Genomic DNA, 15950 nt, shown 5'->3' on the forward strand with positions numbered 1-15950 from the left:
GAAGCAGTGCACTCTACAAAAAAGCACACCCTGGAAGTGTGGGGAGTGCAAGGTTGGGCTCTGTCTTCAGCTGGACAGGAACTGCTTCAAAAAATTCCACAGTTGAAAAAAACACCTGTACATATGTAAATAAAACAACCTGTGGAATGGGCACTGAAAGCCCTAAACAAACAAAACTGTTTGAGTTGATGTAAAATAGTTTGAGTTTCATTTGTGTAATCTCAAAAGTCTTTTTGCTGTACATTTATAGTTTATAAAGAGACTTGATGAAAATTCAAATCCATTTTTTTGCTTTTCTTATTATTTTCATAATAATAACAAATATTTGCCAGCTTTTGAAAGTTATATTGCATTTGTCAAGAAAAATAGGTAAAATAATTTATACAAAGGACATTTTCTGACACAATCCTTTAAAAAAAGAAGAAAATACCAGGCGAACTGTTATTATTATAGTATAATTGTAGTAGTAATAGGATATATCATTGTATTATTGTTGTACTTGCATATATATTAGATTTTATATTAAATGCTCAGTATTAAATAAGAAATAATTATTTAGTAGTCACTACCGATGAATCAATAATGATAAATATACTGTATAAATAAATAATAATAAATAAATTATTACATTGTGAAATTCTTGGACTGATTGTTTTTGTTCAACTATAACTATATAACTATATATATATATATATACACACACACCTATATGGAAATCATGTTTTACTCATTTCTGAGGGAAACGGCTGATTCAGTCACGTGACTAATCATGTGACTCGAAAAAGTTCTGATGTCACTTGACAAGATGGCGGCTCCCTTCGTTGCAACGCTGTATCAATAAGTTATTTGGAGATTTGTGGATATAATATATATTTCCGGTGTATCGTTGGCGGGGCGTTCCTGTCTTCGTCGAAAATATGAAGTCCTTCTGTGGAAGAGCTAACCCGACCACTGGAGCTTTGGAGTGGGTGGAAGAAAGCGAGGAGTATGACTATCACCAGGAGATAGCCAGGTAGCAGCGAGCTAGCATCTCAGCGTGGGGACCAGCTGCACATAGTTCATAGCGCTTATAAAAATCAAGTGTAACATTAATATAACAAAGTAGTCATCCGTGTCCTTTGATGATGTGACACAGTCAAGTGTTGTCTGTGTTAGGCAAAAACAAAGTCCAGTTTTGAAACAGAGAACGTATTATAAAAGTACTTTTAGTTTAATAAAACATAGTCATAAAAACAAGTCATAAAAATGACCAAATCATAAAATAAAGATTAATAAATTAAAAAGTATGTAATAAACATGTTGTTACCCTTACAATTTGTATGGATAGAAGATGTATAAATATAATAGAACAAATGTACATGATGTATTTGTGTTATTGTTCAGGTCCTGTTATGCGGATATGCTTCATGACCATGATAGAGTGAGTATTAGAGAACATTAAAAACATAAAAATTAAGATTGTTATTGTTTTGACTGAGAGATTTGGTCTCTTTTCAGAATGAGAAGTACTATCAGGGCATCAGGGCGGCTGTAGCCAGAGTGAAGGCTCGGGGTGAGAAGGTGATCGTCCTGGACATCGGCACTGGAACAGGGCTCCTGTCTATGATGGCTGTCACTGCTGGAGCTGACTTCTGCTATGCTGTGGAAGTAAGTGATAGCAAACCAAAACATGGTTACCTCTGCAGCTTCTGCCCCTATCATTGTCTTTATTTTACAACCTCTGAGGTTTCCATGACTTAGAAAAGTGAGTTTGTGATCATGAACTGCATAATGACATCACTGATAATCTTTATTTGGTTTTCTGCAGGTTTTTAAGCCCATGGCTGAAGCAGCCCAGCATATAGTGCAAAAGAATGGCTTCTCAGACAAGATCAAGATTATTAACAAACACTCCACAGATGTCACAGTGGGACAAGGTCAGAAAGAAAAATCAATATGAAGGACTGTTATCTTGAAAGATCGGTTTTTTATAGGTTGTTGCCTGTCTGTGTAATTACAGATGGAGACATGAAGGAGAAAGCCAACATCCTGATCACAGAGCTGTTTGACACAGAGCTGATAGGTGAAGGAGCCCTGCCCAGCTATGAGCATGCTCATCAGAATCTGGTCCAGGTGTGTGTTTCTATTTTTAACATTCATCTGTGTGAAAATCTTGTGAAATGCCAAAAATGAGATATGATATTTCACCAATTTCCCTATTTTGCCTTTGCACCATGTAGGAGGGCTGTGAGGCGGTCCCTCACCGAGCCACCATCTACGCTCAGCTGGTGGAGTCAGAGCTGCTGTGGAGCTGGGCCCAGCTGCAGCCTGTGGAGGTGGAAGGAGCTCAGCTGGTCCCGCCGCCTGAAGTGGGCAGCTGTGCCGGATCTCATTCAGTGTGTGACATCCAGCTGAGTCAGGTGTCACCTAGCAACTTTACACCACTGGGTCCTCTCTGCACCATGTTCAGGTAAGAAAGATGAACTGTTCTTCTTCATGGCTGTCTGTCTGCAGGTGTTTGAATTCCTTCCTCTGTGTTTTCAGTGTAGATTTCAGTAAACCTGTAAGCAGTGCCTTCTGTTTCCACTCCTCCCATTTTGTGGCCCAGTCGACTGGGCGGGCTCAGGTCGTCCTTTCCTGGTGGGACCTCGACATGGACCCAAGTGGAACAATTGTGTGCACAATGTCTCCCATCTGGACATACCCACAACCAATGATAGCTCCAGTGAGTTACTGAACTAATTCTGACCTAATGAGCTGCTAAAAGGTGTGCCAAGGTCTGACAAGTCAGGTCCGACAGCCAAAGTAACCTCTTAGTCGGCAAATCTGAATAGATGTCCAGTCACGTACGATTCTCATTTTAATGGTCTTTTGTTATCTACTTGTTTGTTGATATTTCTATCACTGGAATGTGCTTTAGTGGCGGGACCACTGGATGCAGAGTGTGTACTTTCTGCCTGTGGAGAGCAGGGTGACTGAAGGGGATGAACTCAGTCTGACGGCTTGCCATGATGACTACAGTCTGTGGTACAGCCTGCGGTCTCGCAGGTAGCTAATCATTTCAAGATTCAAGATTTAAGTTTCAAGAAGTTTATTGTCAAATGCACAGCACTTTACAGTTACACTGAGCAATGAAATTCTTACTTTGCAAGTTCCCTTCACATGACTTTATACACAATTAAATTAAGATAAAAAACAGTAGACTTATTTTAGGCATAAGAATAAATAAAAATAAGAATAAGCAATAAGAAAAAAAAAACAAGCAAAATGTGCAGTTCTATGTACAGAGGGTAAAGTGTTATCAGTGTTTAAGGTGCATGGTTTATGCATTATTGTCAGAGGTAGGACATTTAGAATGTGCATGCAGTAGTCCTAACGCAGTGGTCTGATCGGTTGGATGTAAACAGCCAGAAACTTTTCCGATGTCCAGAAGTGATTCTCTGCTGTACGTGATCATTGTAAACAGGCACTGAACATTTGCTATCCTTATACACACTAAAATAAACAATAAACAAAGACGATGTTGGGAGCTCCTCGCAAACACGTCTGCCGCGTGGGGCGCCATGACGCAAATCATTTCTGCCTTTTTTACGAGTTTTTATGCATTCTTAAAGTTTTTAACTGTATTTTTCTTATCTAGTTGTGCTAATTTTTACACTACTTCCCTGTTGACATATCATGTAGTCAGCATTCTAACTGCTTTATTGTCTTAGTCACACTGGCTCACAGGCTGATGGTCCTTCATCACGGCCCTGCTGCACCTGCCAGGCTCACCTGGTTTGGACCCGGCCACGCTTTGGTGAACTCAACGACAGACAGCGAACAGAGAGCTACATCAGAGCTCTGCGCAGTGTAAGTGTAGACAAACCAGCATCAACACTTCATATCAGTGTGTTCACAGGTATGTTATGCTGTTTAATCACCTGCTGTGTTTACTGCAGGTTTTGAGAGAGGACAGTGTGTGTCTCAGTGTCAGTGATGGAAGTCTGCTTCCTGTATTCACCCACATGCTTGGAGCTAAGAAGGTACTCTGCTTTGAGTGTGTGGTTAAACATTGCTGCACCCTGTGTGTGATCTGTAGTGATCTGTCCCTTCTGTCCTGTAATTGTTTCAGGTGTTTGGTTTGGAAAACTCTAGAATGTCTAAACAGGTCGTTGAGAAGGTACAGTAGATTTTCTTTATTCTACTTCACTTTTCTTTGGAATACTTGTGTACTTTTAAGTACTCTATGTGGCTAGCAGAGCTGCAAGCTTCATACAGTCACGTTCAAAAGCTAGAACCCCATCTTTTATTAATTAAAAATTGTAGTGTGTCTTAATATTAGGCAAATACAACCCCTTCCAAAAACCTTAATTCTTTTAGGTTTCAATTTGCTGCTGTGTTTTGGGTTATTGTTCTGTTGTATGACCAAATTTCCACCAAACTTTAACTGTCAGACAGATGTCCTCACATTTGTTTCTAGAGTCCTCTGGTATACAGAGGAGTTCATGGTCCACTCAATGACTGCATAGTGTCCAGGTCCTGTGTCTGCAAAACAGTTTACCCAAGTCATGCTTGGCAGTGTGTATGAGGTGTTTCTGTGTTTCACCACCATGTCTGGTTTTCAGCAGACATGGTGGTGAGCATTAGGACCAAACAACTCCACTTTGGTCTCATTTCAGTCTTGTAGGGTCTTGTAGGCTCTGACATGTAGCTTGGGTTTTTTGTATTTCTTTGGTCATTGCACGGTCTGATCTTGGGGTGAATTTCCTAATATGTAGACTACCAATTTACACCATATATTGTCAGAAAACATTGATCTGTTGATGAACACATTTGTCTTTGCAGGTGTTGGAAGCCAATTCAATGAAAGGTGTTGAGCTCCTGGAGATCAGACCTGATCAGCTGACCTGTAATGATCTCGGAGGGGAGCAGGTACATTTATGTCCAAAACTGTGTCCTGAAGGCATAGCCCTCAAGCAGCTGGATCTGTGGAAGACTTTCTTTTTATAGTGATGCACTACTTAAGTTGCCTAGCAACCATGATATTAACATCCAGAATTTGTGGTCTTTGGCAATGTAAATAGTTTTATAGAGTCTGCTGTGTTCTACTGTAAAAAAAAATCCAGCTGTTGTCATTGTGCAATAAATCCTGGGATATGTCGCCAACATATCCCATTGAAGTCTATGTCGTGTTCAGAGTACAAAACTCAGCAGAGTCATTGAAACTTGTTTCACAGATCTCAGTCCTGATGGGTGAACCATACTTCAGCACCAGCCTCTTACCCTGGCACTCCCTGTTCTTCTGGTACTGCCGCACTGCGCTGGCAGGCCTCCTGCGGCCCAACGCCTCCATCCTGCCATGCTCCGCCTCCCTTCACATAGTGGCTGTAGAGTTCCAGGTGAGCCAGCTGGGGTGATATGAATACTAACTGTACATAATAATAGATTTAATTTACCTTAAAGATCTGTTGGAATTCACATTATTTTAGACAGCTCACCAAAGATGCTAAAACTATGTTTTACTTTGTCCGTTAGGATTTGTGGAGGATAAGGGCACCGTGTGGGACATGTGAAGGCTTCGATGTCACACCAATGGATGAAATGGTCCAGGTAGAAGATACCAATTTTTATTGGTATAAGAAGATATATTTAGAATGAATTAGCTTATTTGTTTTGTAATTTATTTATTACATGCTTTTCTGTCCTCACAGCGGTCTCTGGATTTTCGTGAGTCCAGTGAAGCAGAGCCCCACCCACTGTGGGAGTACCCGTGTCGTGCTCTCACCCAGTCCACCGCTGTGATGACCTTCGATTTCACACAGTGCATCCCTCAACAGCAATTAAGCAGTGAGGGCTCACTGCCTCTCATAAGGTACAGTCTTATTCATAATCATCATAAGACATCAAATGTGAGGCACATATACCGTAGTTGTGTTCATCTTCCCATTATTCTAGCAGCACAGCAGTCAGCTTATCTGTGGATGCTCTCATTCATCCAGGTAATAGTCATTTCCAAGAGTTTAAATCGAGGCAACTGGACTCAAGGATTGTTTTCTGAAGACGTTTCGTCACTCCCCCAAGGGGCTTCTTCAGTTCTGCTGAGCAGTCGGCTTGTTTCTTTATCCTTCACTTGTTTGGTGTCAACATTAAGTGTTTGTTTCAGGACTGGTCGTTGTCATGGTGTTGCTTTGTGGATGGAATACCAGCTAAACGAAGACATCACTATCAGTGCAGGTTTAACAGGACCAGTGAATGAGCAGGTACAACAAAGAACCACATGTACGAAAAGCAGTGGTTGACACAATATATTAGATTCCATGGCTGAATTGTGTGTGTCTCTCCTGCAGGGTGAATGTGAGTGGAGTCGACACAGGAAGCAGGGAGTGTATTTCTTCAGGTCGCCGTGGGAGAGTTCAGGTGATGGCAGGGCATCACTGTCTTACAGTTTTACCTTTGACCCAAGTTTAGGAGACATTAAGATAAACTTCAGCATCGCATCTCAGTGACACTGACGCCTACCTCATGTCATATTAACATGTACTGTGGTTATCATTCTGAATGAAGTTGTTGTTTGACAACACAATATCTGCATAATTGTATTATCATCCCCACAGTTTAGTTGAAGTTGTGGAACACAGAAGTGTGACTACATCCTAATGTTGTATATTAAAAGTATTGTATAGTTTTTTCCATAATCACTATTAAATTGAGTATCTGCTGAGGAAAGCATGGTCAGCAGCAATACACTTTTTAGCCACAAAAACGTTTTAGCGTTATTGCCATCAATAAATTATTGGGAAAAGGTTTCATCTTACATCACTTTTTTTATGAAAGGAAAACTTTAATGCATTCTATATTGATCACAGTTAAAGGAACATGTTTGTTGACTGTTAAATGTTGATTATAGCTATAGCTGGTTATAGGCATGATAGTGTGGGCACTCTATAAACTGCTCCCGAGCATCCAGGATTCTGAGACAAAAATATTTTTATGGATACATCGATACTTGAGTGGCTTTAGTCAAGTTGTCAAAATGGAGCAAACATTTATAATAGAAATACATTAAACTGTCTCATTTTTAGCTAGAGAGCAACCGTTTGCAGAGATCTATTTTAACAGGAGACATTGTGGACATCTGTGCCTCAAAAGTATTATTTGATCACTTCAAGACTAAATCACATTTTGCCGCTGGACCTGTCTAAAGCAGCACACTGCCTGGCCTCCATGCTGGTACTACTGGGTTCACAGTTTTTATAGAAGTGTTTTAAAATGACTTGTCTTTTTAGTGTCAGCTTATTCTATGAAAAAAGTGTGTTTGTTTCAGAAGAGAGTGCTTTTGTCATATCAAAGACTGTTAACTGAATGACCTGATAAATGTGGTTTTGTGGACACTGTATTTCCTTCAATCCTAAAACACAAAAAGAAAGTTAACCACAATAAACTAATAAATTAAGTGACAGTGTTATGTTAACTGAGAAGATACAACCAGATTATTAGCAACATTCAGTGAAATTAAAGTGGAGATATTCAAAGTTAAGTCTGGCTGCGTTTTATTGTACTGAAATGAATCATAAGGCCGCAACATCTTTATTTACATTAATAAGATTCAACTGGATGTAAATTGAAATTTAAACCAAAAAATACAAATTTACTGCTTTTAGAGCTTCTTCAAAAACGGTAAAACTGCAATGCTATGGTGTATTACTCATCTATTGAAGCATACATTTCCTCCTCACCTTTGTGTATATTAAGCCACTGTTTGGAAATGCAGACATAAATAGGTATGTTATTACTTGACAGTTGCTCTGATCTTGCAGTTAAAAGATTGATTTGATATATTATGTACATCAGAAATGTAAGATCCATTGTTTGTTGTTGACCAGAAATGCCACACTTAATTCTCACATCTTAATTTGCATAATGAATTGCAATACTGACAGTGTGTATTTTCCAAGTTTCACTTTATCTATCACTCTGACCTGATGTCACATCAGCTGGTTTTAAACACAAGGAATCATGTCTTCATGGTGGATGGGGGGAAAAAGGAATGTCATGTTTCAGAGTGTGAGCAGTGGAGGAGTGAAACCTGCTGTTTCAAGCATCTGTCAGTGTGTTGTTGTCCAGAACAATCTTCTCTCCTGGTTTGAATGCTGGCATCCCCAAGTACGGACAGCTAGCACATCGAAAGGCATCACCCAGGTAACACTGCCACAAACCAAGTCATCATTACTTCACCTGTTAGCGCTGATATGACAGGAAACATACCGAGTATACTCACACTTCCACAGGCAGACTTTGGTAGGTTGGTCTTTTGTTTTTCTTTACTCTCCTGCTCCAACTCTTCAGCAAGTCCACACGTGCTACACAAATACACAACATACAGTGTAAGGTAATTTTAAGGACAGAAAAAGATACAAGATGTGTTTTTTTTCCTGGTGAATTTAAAATCATGTGTGGTGGCCTCACCAGTTCTTGCAGGCTTTTTTCTTCTTGGCACCTCCTTCTCCGCAGCTGGGGGCTTTAAGAGAAGCTGGATCTGGTTTCTTCAGATCATCTTCATCCAGCAGTGCATCAGAGTCCAGCAGATCCTTCAGAGGACAGAAAAAAACACTGATCTATCCGGCATGACTGGTTCTCTTTTTTGCAATACACTACCACACAATTCACCATAAACTACATCTGCGATCTTAACATGACAATGTTGAAGTGCAAGTTTGAATGGACAAATCTGTAGCTCACCACATCGTCATCGTTTATATCGTTGGCCGACAGCGTCCACATTTTCACTGTGTTTGGGTCCAGAGCAGGTTTCTCTGCTGAAACCACAGATTTCAGAAAATATTATCTTCTCATGAGCATGGACAACAACACAGTCTTGTGATGTGAATTAATCTAGTCTAAATAAGAGGAGCTGAGAAACCAAATACAAAAAGATGACGCTACAGGACCATGAGCATGAAAGCCGCAGAGTCAACCTTTTACTGCTAAAGTGATTGAATTTGGATAAGTTTGTAATTAAATATGCAACATTGCATTTGTAAGGTATTGTAGAAACATAAATGCATATAATCCAAAATGTTGCATCTGGAGTGGAGTCAGAATGTAAACAGTGGTTTCAGTCAACAGAACAAACCCAACATCAAAACAGAGCCTATAAACCTGCCTGGTTTAGGTGTCTTTTTCCCAAATGACAGTTTCAGCTGGCTGGATGATCCCATCTCATAGTTGGGTTTGGAGGCAGATATGCGGATTCGAGACAGGGTGTTACCTTGGTAACCAGTTGCCGCCCTGAGGGAGCTCAGAGAGTCAGAACTAAGTTCTGATTTACTGACCTGAATGGAAAGAAAACAAGAGGGTCAAGCAGCCATTGCCACTGATGCCTTAAGTGTTACACTGTGTGTGTGTGTGTGAGAGAGAGAGAAAATCTACACTCACCTCTGTTACTGATGTGAAGCCAGACAACTTCAGAGCTGACATCAGCTTCTCAGCAGTCTTCACAGTCTGTGCTTCTGTGCCTGAAATGCACACAGATGCAGCTCAAAGACACTACTACATCCAATTCAGTGCATTAAAAGATATCTTGACTTCAATTTTAGTCCAACAGAACCACTGTCTAAGATTAAGAGTCACTTTATTGTCACCTCAACTCTTGATAGACAGCAGAAAAGTCAGTCTTACCTGTAACTGGTTCATCTAGAACCAGCTTCCCGCCAGGTTTCAGCACTCTGACCATCTCTGCTAGAGTCTCTGAGCTGTGGATGGAGGAGCTGTCAGCCAGAAGGCAGGAGAGCACACAGTCAAATGTGGATGCTGCATGAGAGGCTGAAGAGAGGACACAGGGAGAATTTAAAATAGATGCCTTGCAGACTTACAACAGTAAGTAGAGAGCACCAAGAATTCTGTAATTTAGTAAATTAAAAAACAAGACTTTCTTGGAGAAAATAAGCTGTAGCGTAACTCACACAATAACAGTCTCTCCATGTTCTCTACTGCGACTTTGCCCTCTGCACCGACAATAGCCCCCAGTTCCTCTGCATAGTTTTTCAGAGCTGTAGGGGCCGCTGGCTGAGCCCACACCAACAACACTGTGTCTGCTGCTCGGACACCGAGGTCTGCCATGTTTTCCTGGAAAACATAAAGACACAGTGATACTTTCCTGGGAGGAGTACCGCTTATGTACATGATATAGCAAATCAATGACATTACTCAAGAACAGTCACACAGTTTGCCTGAAATCACCCCAGCGTTGTCTTTTTCTTTACTGTCTCAGATCACTGCACATCCTGACCAGGCTCTCTGCCTCAAGAAACGCCTCAAATATCCATTAAGCTGTAGAATGTTCTCGAAGCTTCAGTCTCATTTCCACTGTTTGTATTTACACTAAAGAAATTATTATAATAAACCAGTAAGTTTACTTTACGGACCAGAGGTTAGCAGGTTAGCAGTTACAGAAGGCAAACAACGTGACGCAGGAGCCGGCGTCATTTATAAAAACGCTGTTAGCACCGTGAAAAACCGGTACACGGCTACCCGCCAATACAATCCACCCAGGCTTCTGTATTTCTTTTCTGTCCTGAATTGTACCAGATGGTTAAACTACTAGATTAACTAAATTTAAATTAACTGTCCTTTGTGACATACCTGCTACCTTGATGGCTGGACGTGTGGCTGGACTGCTTCCGGTTTTGTATTTTAAAAATATATATTTAAAACAATCAACATCCTAAAACGTCAAAAAAGAATTAAAATACTCTATACGTAAATTCTTCCATTTTTATTCTACTCATAAAAAGTAGTTTGTATGTTTTGATGACAACACTCGCTGCGCCTACTTCCGTTTTCCTGCCTCGAGCTTCGTGTTATTTCGAGTTCTGGCTGCCGAGAAATGCATCTCCCGCACAGTGTGCGCGTTCCCGTGACGGGAGATGCGGGATGTGCGCCGCACACCCAAAGTAGACTCGGAAACTACAAAGTCTAGGCTGAAATACTGTAATTCATTCTTAACAGGATGTACAAATTACTCCTTTAATAGCTTGCAGCTCATCCAGAATGCAGCAACGACAGTACTGTCAGGAACCAGAAAGAGATGGGATTCTATCTCTCCTGTTCAGTTCAATTCAATTTATTTATATAGCGTGTTTTACAATTGTTTCAAGGCTTTTTACAGAAACCCAAAGTTTGAACCCCCGATCAAACACTTAAAAGCAGACAGTGTCAAGGAAAAACATGCAACATAGGAAGATGTCAGGGAGCAAAAAAGTCATTGCTACAGTCCGTTCTTATTCAGCTGTGCGCGTCCCCGCGACGGGGTATGCATTTTTCGGCAAGCATGCAGAACTCGGCGGTGAACCCACAGTGCGTCACAGTTCGTCACTTCAGCGCGACTAGGCATGAAAACGGAAGCTAGCTCAGCGAGCGTTGTCTTCAAAATACAACCTTCCAATCTTTTAGGTGTTAGGAGGAAACTGGCAGCATTTGTGCCTACAATATTTTGTTATTGTTATTAATTAACGTATAGCGTATTACAACTTAACGTTAAAGTAGATTTTTTAAGCATTTGGTAATATCTTTACAAAATTTCAAACCGGAAACAGTTTTTTGACATGAGATAACTTGACATATCCAGCGGTGTAGCTGGACATGGCGGCGCTGCTAAGAGGACTGCGGGCTGGAAGGGTACTTCGGGGTCTGGGCAGCGGTAAGATAGGACTGCTTTGTTGCTGTCGTTTCCTCTTACTAACAGACACCTTGGAAAATGCTTGCACAGACTGTTCTTTCTGTTATTGGTAGCATAGTTTGCAAAGGAGCAAGTCTTGACGTTAGCTAGTGACTTCAGAGAAGGTGATTATGAAGGGCAGCTTGAACTCACAATAAATAGCGTGTAGCTGTACAAACTGCGCCACGAAGAGGGTATTTATTAGTGGGTAAAGTGAATCAGTCTGGTAGACCTCAGTCTTCAGGCATGCATTGCAGGTTGTTCGCGTAAACAAGTCTCTGCAACTGGGGGGAGTATTCTCTGCAGTTATGCAAGCTGTCACCGTTTTTAAATCGGCTATATATAGCTTAGTATTTTTTCTTGTTTTCTATGTAGATCTACAAACACGAAATTTACTATAAGGTTGTTTTGTATGGGGATTATGGCTCCACAAATCTATCAAACAACATATTTATGCACAAGTACAAACTAAGTAAAAAGCTGCTGCGACTCATTTCATTAGCTGATTTTTTAAATATCAGTGTATCTCTTGATAATTCCATAATCAATTTAATATTTTAATTCAAGTAGTTTTACTATTACTATCCAACATTTTTAGCATGGTTTTCTTACAGGCAAATCCAGCCATTAAAATATGACAAATAATGAACTTCTCTAGGTATATTTTATTTTTACATGCTTATAACATGAAATCTTGATGTTAACATTGAAAGCCAACTGCGGTGTTAAATGTTAGCCTTGGAATAAAACAGATTATTTACCATATACATTAAGTACTGAACAGCGACAACGTCAGAAGTTGCAAATATTTTTTTCATTTTAATTCAACATATGTTTTATGAAAGATGTATTCAGGCCTGCAACTAATTCGTAGTGTTAGTAGTAGTTTATGTGAGCTAACAGTTGTTGATAGATGAAACTACAATGCAGAAAAAGATGCTTTACACAGTTGCCTAAAGTTATTTCTTTTAGCACTGTCTGCAGCATATGTAGCAGTGTATGAAATTAAATTCAGAAAAAAATAATTCATCTAAATTGTAGCAGAATAAATGTCTTCATTTCAGTTCAGAAAGTAAACACAAATGTACAAGCTGTGGAGGCTTTTAACAGATGGAGTGCAAAATAGTCATTTTGTCACCCTTAATAAATGACATTATAAATAAATTGGACCTCAGTAGCAAAGTGAGACTATATAGGTATGTTACAGCAGACTGATTAATACTGTTGGGAAACCCCAAACTCCACTTCTCCTGTCCAGTGGTGGCTGCACCAGCATCAGTGAACCCTCAGAGCTGCAGTCTGAGACGGGGCTTCCACTGTGCAGCGCTAAGATTTCAAGATGAGTCAAAATCTGACAAACCTCCACCTTCATCCACAACCTACCATGAGCACTACCAGGCCCATTCTGCTGAACAGGACACATCAGCAGCTTCCCAGGAAGACTCTGCTTGTGATCCAGCAGCAGAGGACGCTGCCAGGGCAAACACCAGGTCAGTCAGTAGACCGTCAGCTTGTCATTTTACTGGTGTTTCAGGAAACATCACTGTGTTTCCTGTAAAGTTACCAGGACCAGAGTGGAGAGCAGGGTGAGGAGTATGAAACAGAGGAGCAGCTTCAGGCTCGAATTCTGACTGCTGCGCTAGAGTTTGTCCCACAGCACGGCTGGTCTATGGAAGCTATTGCAGCCGGTGCTGAGGTAAGCCTTTAGTGTCTGTCTCCTTATCTCTTCTGCATTAACAGTCATACAAATACACCTACTTCCAGTCTGTGGTGACTGTTGTTGTTTTTGTGTTGGTACCAGACTCTCAGTCTGTCCTCTGCTTCCACTGGTATGTTCCAAAATGGAGCAGGTGATTTGGTCCTACATTTCATCTCCCAGTGCAATTCAAAGCTGACAGAGATCCTGGCTGAAGAACACAACCAGGTCCAGCTTGGTCAGGCTGAGTATGTATATGCACACCAACACAGTCCAGTCAAATCAGTTCAGAAATTGCCTGAGAATGTTATATCACAGCAACCTTTTTGTTGTAATCTGTAAAAACACACAACATTTAGATGTGATGTCTGTGTTCCAGGCGAAAGAACACTGCTGACTTTCTGAGAGATGCTGTAGAGACCAGGCTGCGTATGTGCATCCCCTACATTGAAACATGGCCACAGGTATAGTACAAGTGTATGTGGCTGAGTACTCGATCTGTGCGTCTTTAGAAGCTACATCTAATCCTTGACTATTTAGGCGATGAGCATCCTGCTTCTTCCTCACAACATCCCTGACAGCCTGAAACATCTATCCACCCTGGTGGACGACATCTGGTACTACGGTGGAGACCGATCCACAGATGTGAGTGGATCCTGTAATCCTCGATTCCCCTCCTCTTCTTCTTCTCCTCATAGCTTCCTGTCCTCCTTTCATCACCACCCCCACAATATCCGGCCTGCCACCTCCCAGGTTACTTCCCAATGCCCCCTGACCACACCCTGTTTATACCGCACCTGCACAGTGCTGATTGGTTGGTAGGTTGTCACAAAAGTAAATCCAAACACCTTAAAAATAGTCCCGGTCAGTTTAATCCCTGTATAGTAACCACCTTGGAAATGTTAAGTTTTTTTTTCTGGTAAGTGTCCCAAAAATAATCGTCTAATATAGAACCATAAAACAATATTATTATTCCAGAAATAAAAAATTGTTGAGTGTTTTTTCCAACTAAAATGACATACTTGTAGTCATGATTGTGATTCTAGGGCTCATGATGCCATAGCGATGCAGGACTCTGCTTGTATAATATATGAAATAATAAATGCACTAAACAAATAAGTAAATTGGGAAGAAATAGTTAATAATAAACCAAATGATTAATTTTTGTTTGTCTTTTGCAGATGAACTGGTACACCAAACGAGCAGCCCTGACAGGCATCTATAACACCACAGAGCTGGTAATGGTTCAGGATTCTTCTCCAGATTTCCAGGACACCTGGAACTTCCTTGACAATCGCATACAGGACGTAGTCAACATGGCCACAACTGCCAAACAGGTTCAGATCTCTGTTTATACTGCAGGACTCTGGATTATTTAAAGACAGTAAATTCACATATTGTCAGTAACATATCTTGTATTGCCCTAAATGTATGGCAAAGATAAACATCCACTACTGAAAGACACAGATAAACACAAGCTCAATACATATAGTGTGGAATGACTAACAGGTGACTTTTCTTACACTCTGCTTTGTAGGTGCAGGCGACAGGTGAAGCTGTAGTTCAGGGGCTCATGGGAGCTGCTGTTACCGTAAGTGTCTTTGCTTCTTTTTGCTTAAATCTCTCACCCTACATGAGTTGTGTTTAAATATGTATACTCTGTGCTGTACTCACTGTTATGGGGCATAAACCTTGACACAGTAGGCATATTTGAGAATAATTGTACACATGGTTGGACGGTTTCCAGCCTTCAGTCTGAGCTGTAAGCATCACATCCTGTTAAATCTGATCCCCTTCCTTCAAATTTGGCATCAGAATTTATACTTGCCTGATCTCTGTGTATAGTTCAGCTTCAGTTTTGGATGCATTCTTGTACAAATCACCACATGATTGTGTAGAACCTGGTTTTAAGTTTAGTGCAATTCATTTACACTCAGTGTAGCTGAGCAGCTGTGTGCAACAACAAGAATTAGTGATTACTGTGCAGACTGGGTGGGGCTCTGTAGGCGTGTGTCTGTAACAGATAAGCATGGGAAAGGTGACATCAGTCTAACCTAATATTCATCCAGCGTTATGTGTGTTTGTTGTTGCATATCTAATGCAATTGGATTACTAGCTTTACTCATGACAACAGTAATTGAATCATAGATATAGATATTTATACTGAGGTACTTGTCCCATTTTCTTTTACAGCTAAAAAACCTCACAGGAGTAAACCAGAGGCGATGATGGAAACATCTTTCAGTCAAACTGATCTTGACCGTCTGGCTTGTGAGCTGAAGATCAACTTTATTTTTAAATAACTGTATGAAATAACTCTGGAAGGTTTTCATTATTAGAAGAATGTTCTTACAGGCCATGTGTACAGCCCTGTTCACTTGCAGGACCGGCATCTTGCTCAGATATTTTTTTCCCTTGTACAGGAGGACATAAAGGTCTGTAATTTAGTTTTTGAGTGAAGAGTTCAATAAAGTGATTATTGTATATTATTTGATTGTGTGTGTGATTTTGTTTGTCTGTTTTTAAATGGAATGTGCACTTAGGCTCTTAAAATGTGGCTTTAACATTTACTGTCAT

The 15950-nt window shown here is 40.5% G+C and overlaps 3 protein-coding genes across 5 annotated transcripts; 2 read left to right on the forward strand and 1 right to left on the reverse strand.

Moving 5' to 3' along the window:
* Positions 1-798: 798 nt before the first annotated feature.
* prmt7 (protein arginine methyltransferase 7) lies at positions 799-7493 on the forward strand. Its single transcript, XM_028408068.1, has 17 exons — positions 799-1012; positions 1384-1420; positions 1498-1647; positions 1808-1916; positions 2000-2112; positions 2220-2449; positions 2524-2704; positions 2900-3027; positions 3693-3831; positions 3921-4004; positions 4094-4141; positions 4807-4893; positions 5199-5360; positions 5497-5571; positions 5673-5833; positions 6125-6221; positions 6309-7493. Exons 1-17 carry the CDS (start codon positions 918-920, stop codon positions 6465-6467), a joined length of 2055 nt encoding a protein of 684 aa, XP_028263869.1. The 5' UTR covers positions 799-917; the 3' UTR covers positions 6468-7493.
* ciapin1 (cytokine induced apoptosis inhibitor 1) lies at positions 7488-10831 on the reverse strand. Of its 2 annotated transcripts, none has more exons than XM_028408070.1 (9): positions 10603-10831; positions 9924-10086; positions 9640-9783; positions 9397-9476; positions 9125-9293; positions 8701-8774; positions 8428-8549; positions 8240-8321; positions 7488-8166 (listed from the first exon to the last, which is right to left on the reverse strand). In XM_028408070.1, exons 2-9 carry the CDS (start codon positions 10078-10080, stop codon positions 8056-8058), a joined length of 939 nt encoding a protein of 312 aa, XP_028263871.1. In that variant the 5' UTR covers positions 10081-10086; positions 10603-10831; the 3' UTR covers positions 7488-8055. The 2 variants fall into 2 exon arrangements, with proteins under 2 accessions (XP_028263871.1, XP_028263870.1); XM_028408069.1 differs by having other exon boundaries at positions 8701-8777.
* A 518-nt stretch (positions 10832-11349) lies between these two features.
* On the forward strand, positions 11350-15862 carry coq9 (coenzyme Q9 homolog (S. cerevisiae)). 2 transcript variants are annotated; one of them, XM_028408722.1, is made up of 9 exons: positions 11350-11659; positions 12936-13167; positions 13238-13373; positions 13479-13621; positions 13753-13837; positions 13914-14126; positions 14555-14710; positions 14911-14964; positions 15567-15862. In XM_028408722.1, the coding sequence occupies exons 1-9, from the start codon at positions 11602-11604 to the stop codon at positions 15600-15602; spliced, it is 1113 nt and encodes a 370-aa protein (XP_028264523.1). In that variant the 5' UTR covers positions 11350-11601; the 3' UTR covers positions 15603-15862. The 2 variants fall into 2 exon arrangements, with proteins under 2 accessions (XP_028264523.1, XP_028264524.1); XM_028408723.1 differs by having other exon boundaries at positions 13914-14018.
* Positions 15863-15950: the final 88 nt, after the last annotated feature.

Source organism: Parambassis ranga, chromosome 6 (genome assembly GCF_900634625.1).
Source record: "Parambassis ranga chromosome 6, fParRan2.1, whole genome shotgun sequence".
Taxonomy (NCBI): Eukaryota; Metazoa; Chordata; class Actinopteri; family Ambassidae; genus Parambassis; species Parambassis ranga.

Bases quoted from the DNA above. Each gene is read 5' to 3' on its own strand.
- coq9 (XM_028408722.1), top strand. From the start codon at position 11,602: ATGGCGGCGCTGCTAAGAGGACTGCGGGCTGGAAGGGTACTTCGGGGT. The intron at 11,660-12,935 runs GTAAGATAGGAC...TCTCCTGTCCAG, and splicing joins ACTTCGGGGTCTGGGCAGCG to TGGTGGCTGCACCAGCATCA. The intron at 14,127-14,554 runs GTTACTTCCCAA...TGTCTTTTGCAG, and splicing joins TCCGGCCTGCCACCTCCCAG to ATGAACTGGTACACCAAACG.
- prmt7 (XM_028408068.1), top strand. From the start codon at position 918: ATGAAGTCCTTCTGTGGAAGAGCTAACCCGACCACTGGAGCTTTGGAG. The intron at 1,421-1,497 runs GTGAGTATTAGA...GTCTCTTTTCAG, and splicing joins TGCTTCATGACCATGATAGA to AATGAGAAGTACTATCAGGG. The intron at 4,005-4,093 runs GTACTCTGCTTT...TAATTGTTTCAG, and splicing joins ACATGCTTGGAGCTAAGAAG to GTGTTTGGTTTGGAAAACTC.
- ciapin1 (XM_028408069.1), bottom strand. From the start codon at position 10,080: ATGGCAGACCTCGGTGTCCGAGCAGCAGACACAGTGTTGTTGGTGTGG. The intron at 8,778-9,124 runs GCAGGTTTATAG...CTGTGGTTTCAG, and splicing joins GAAAAAGACACCTAAACCAG to CAGAGAAACCTGCTCTGGAC. The intron at 8,167-8,239 runs GTGAGTATACTC...GGTTTGTGGCAG, and splicing joins CAAAGTCTGCCTGTGGAAGT to TGTTACCTGGGTGATGCCTT.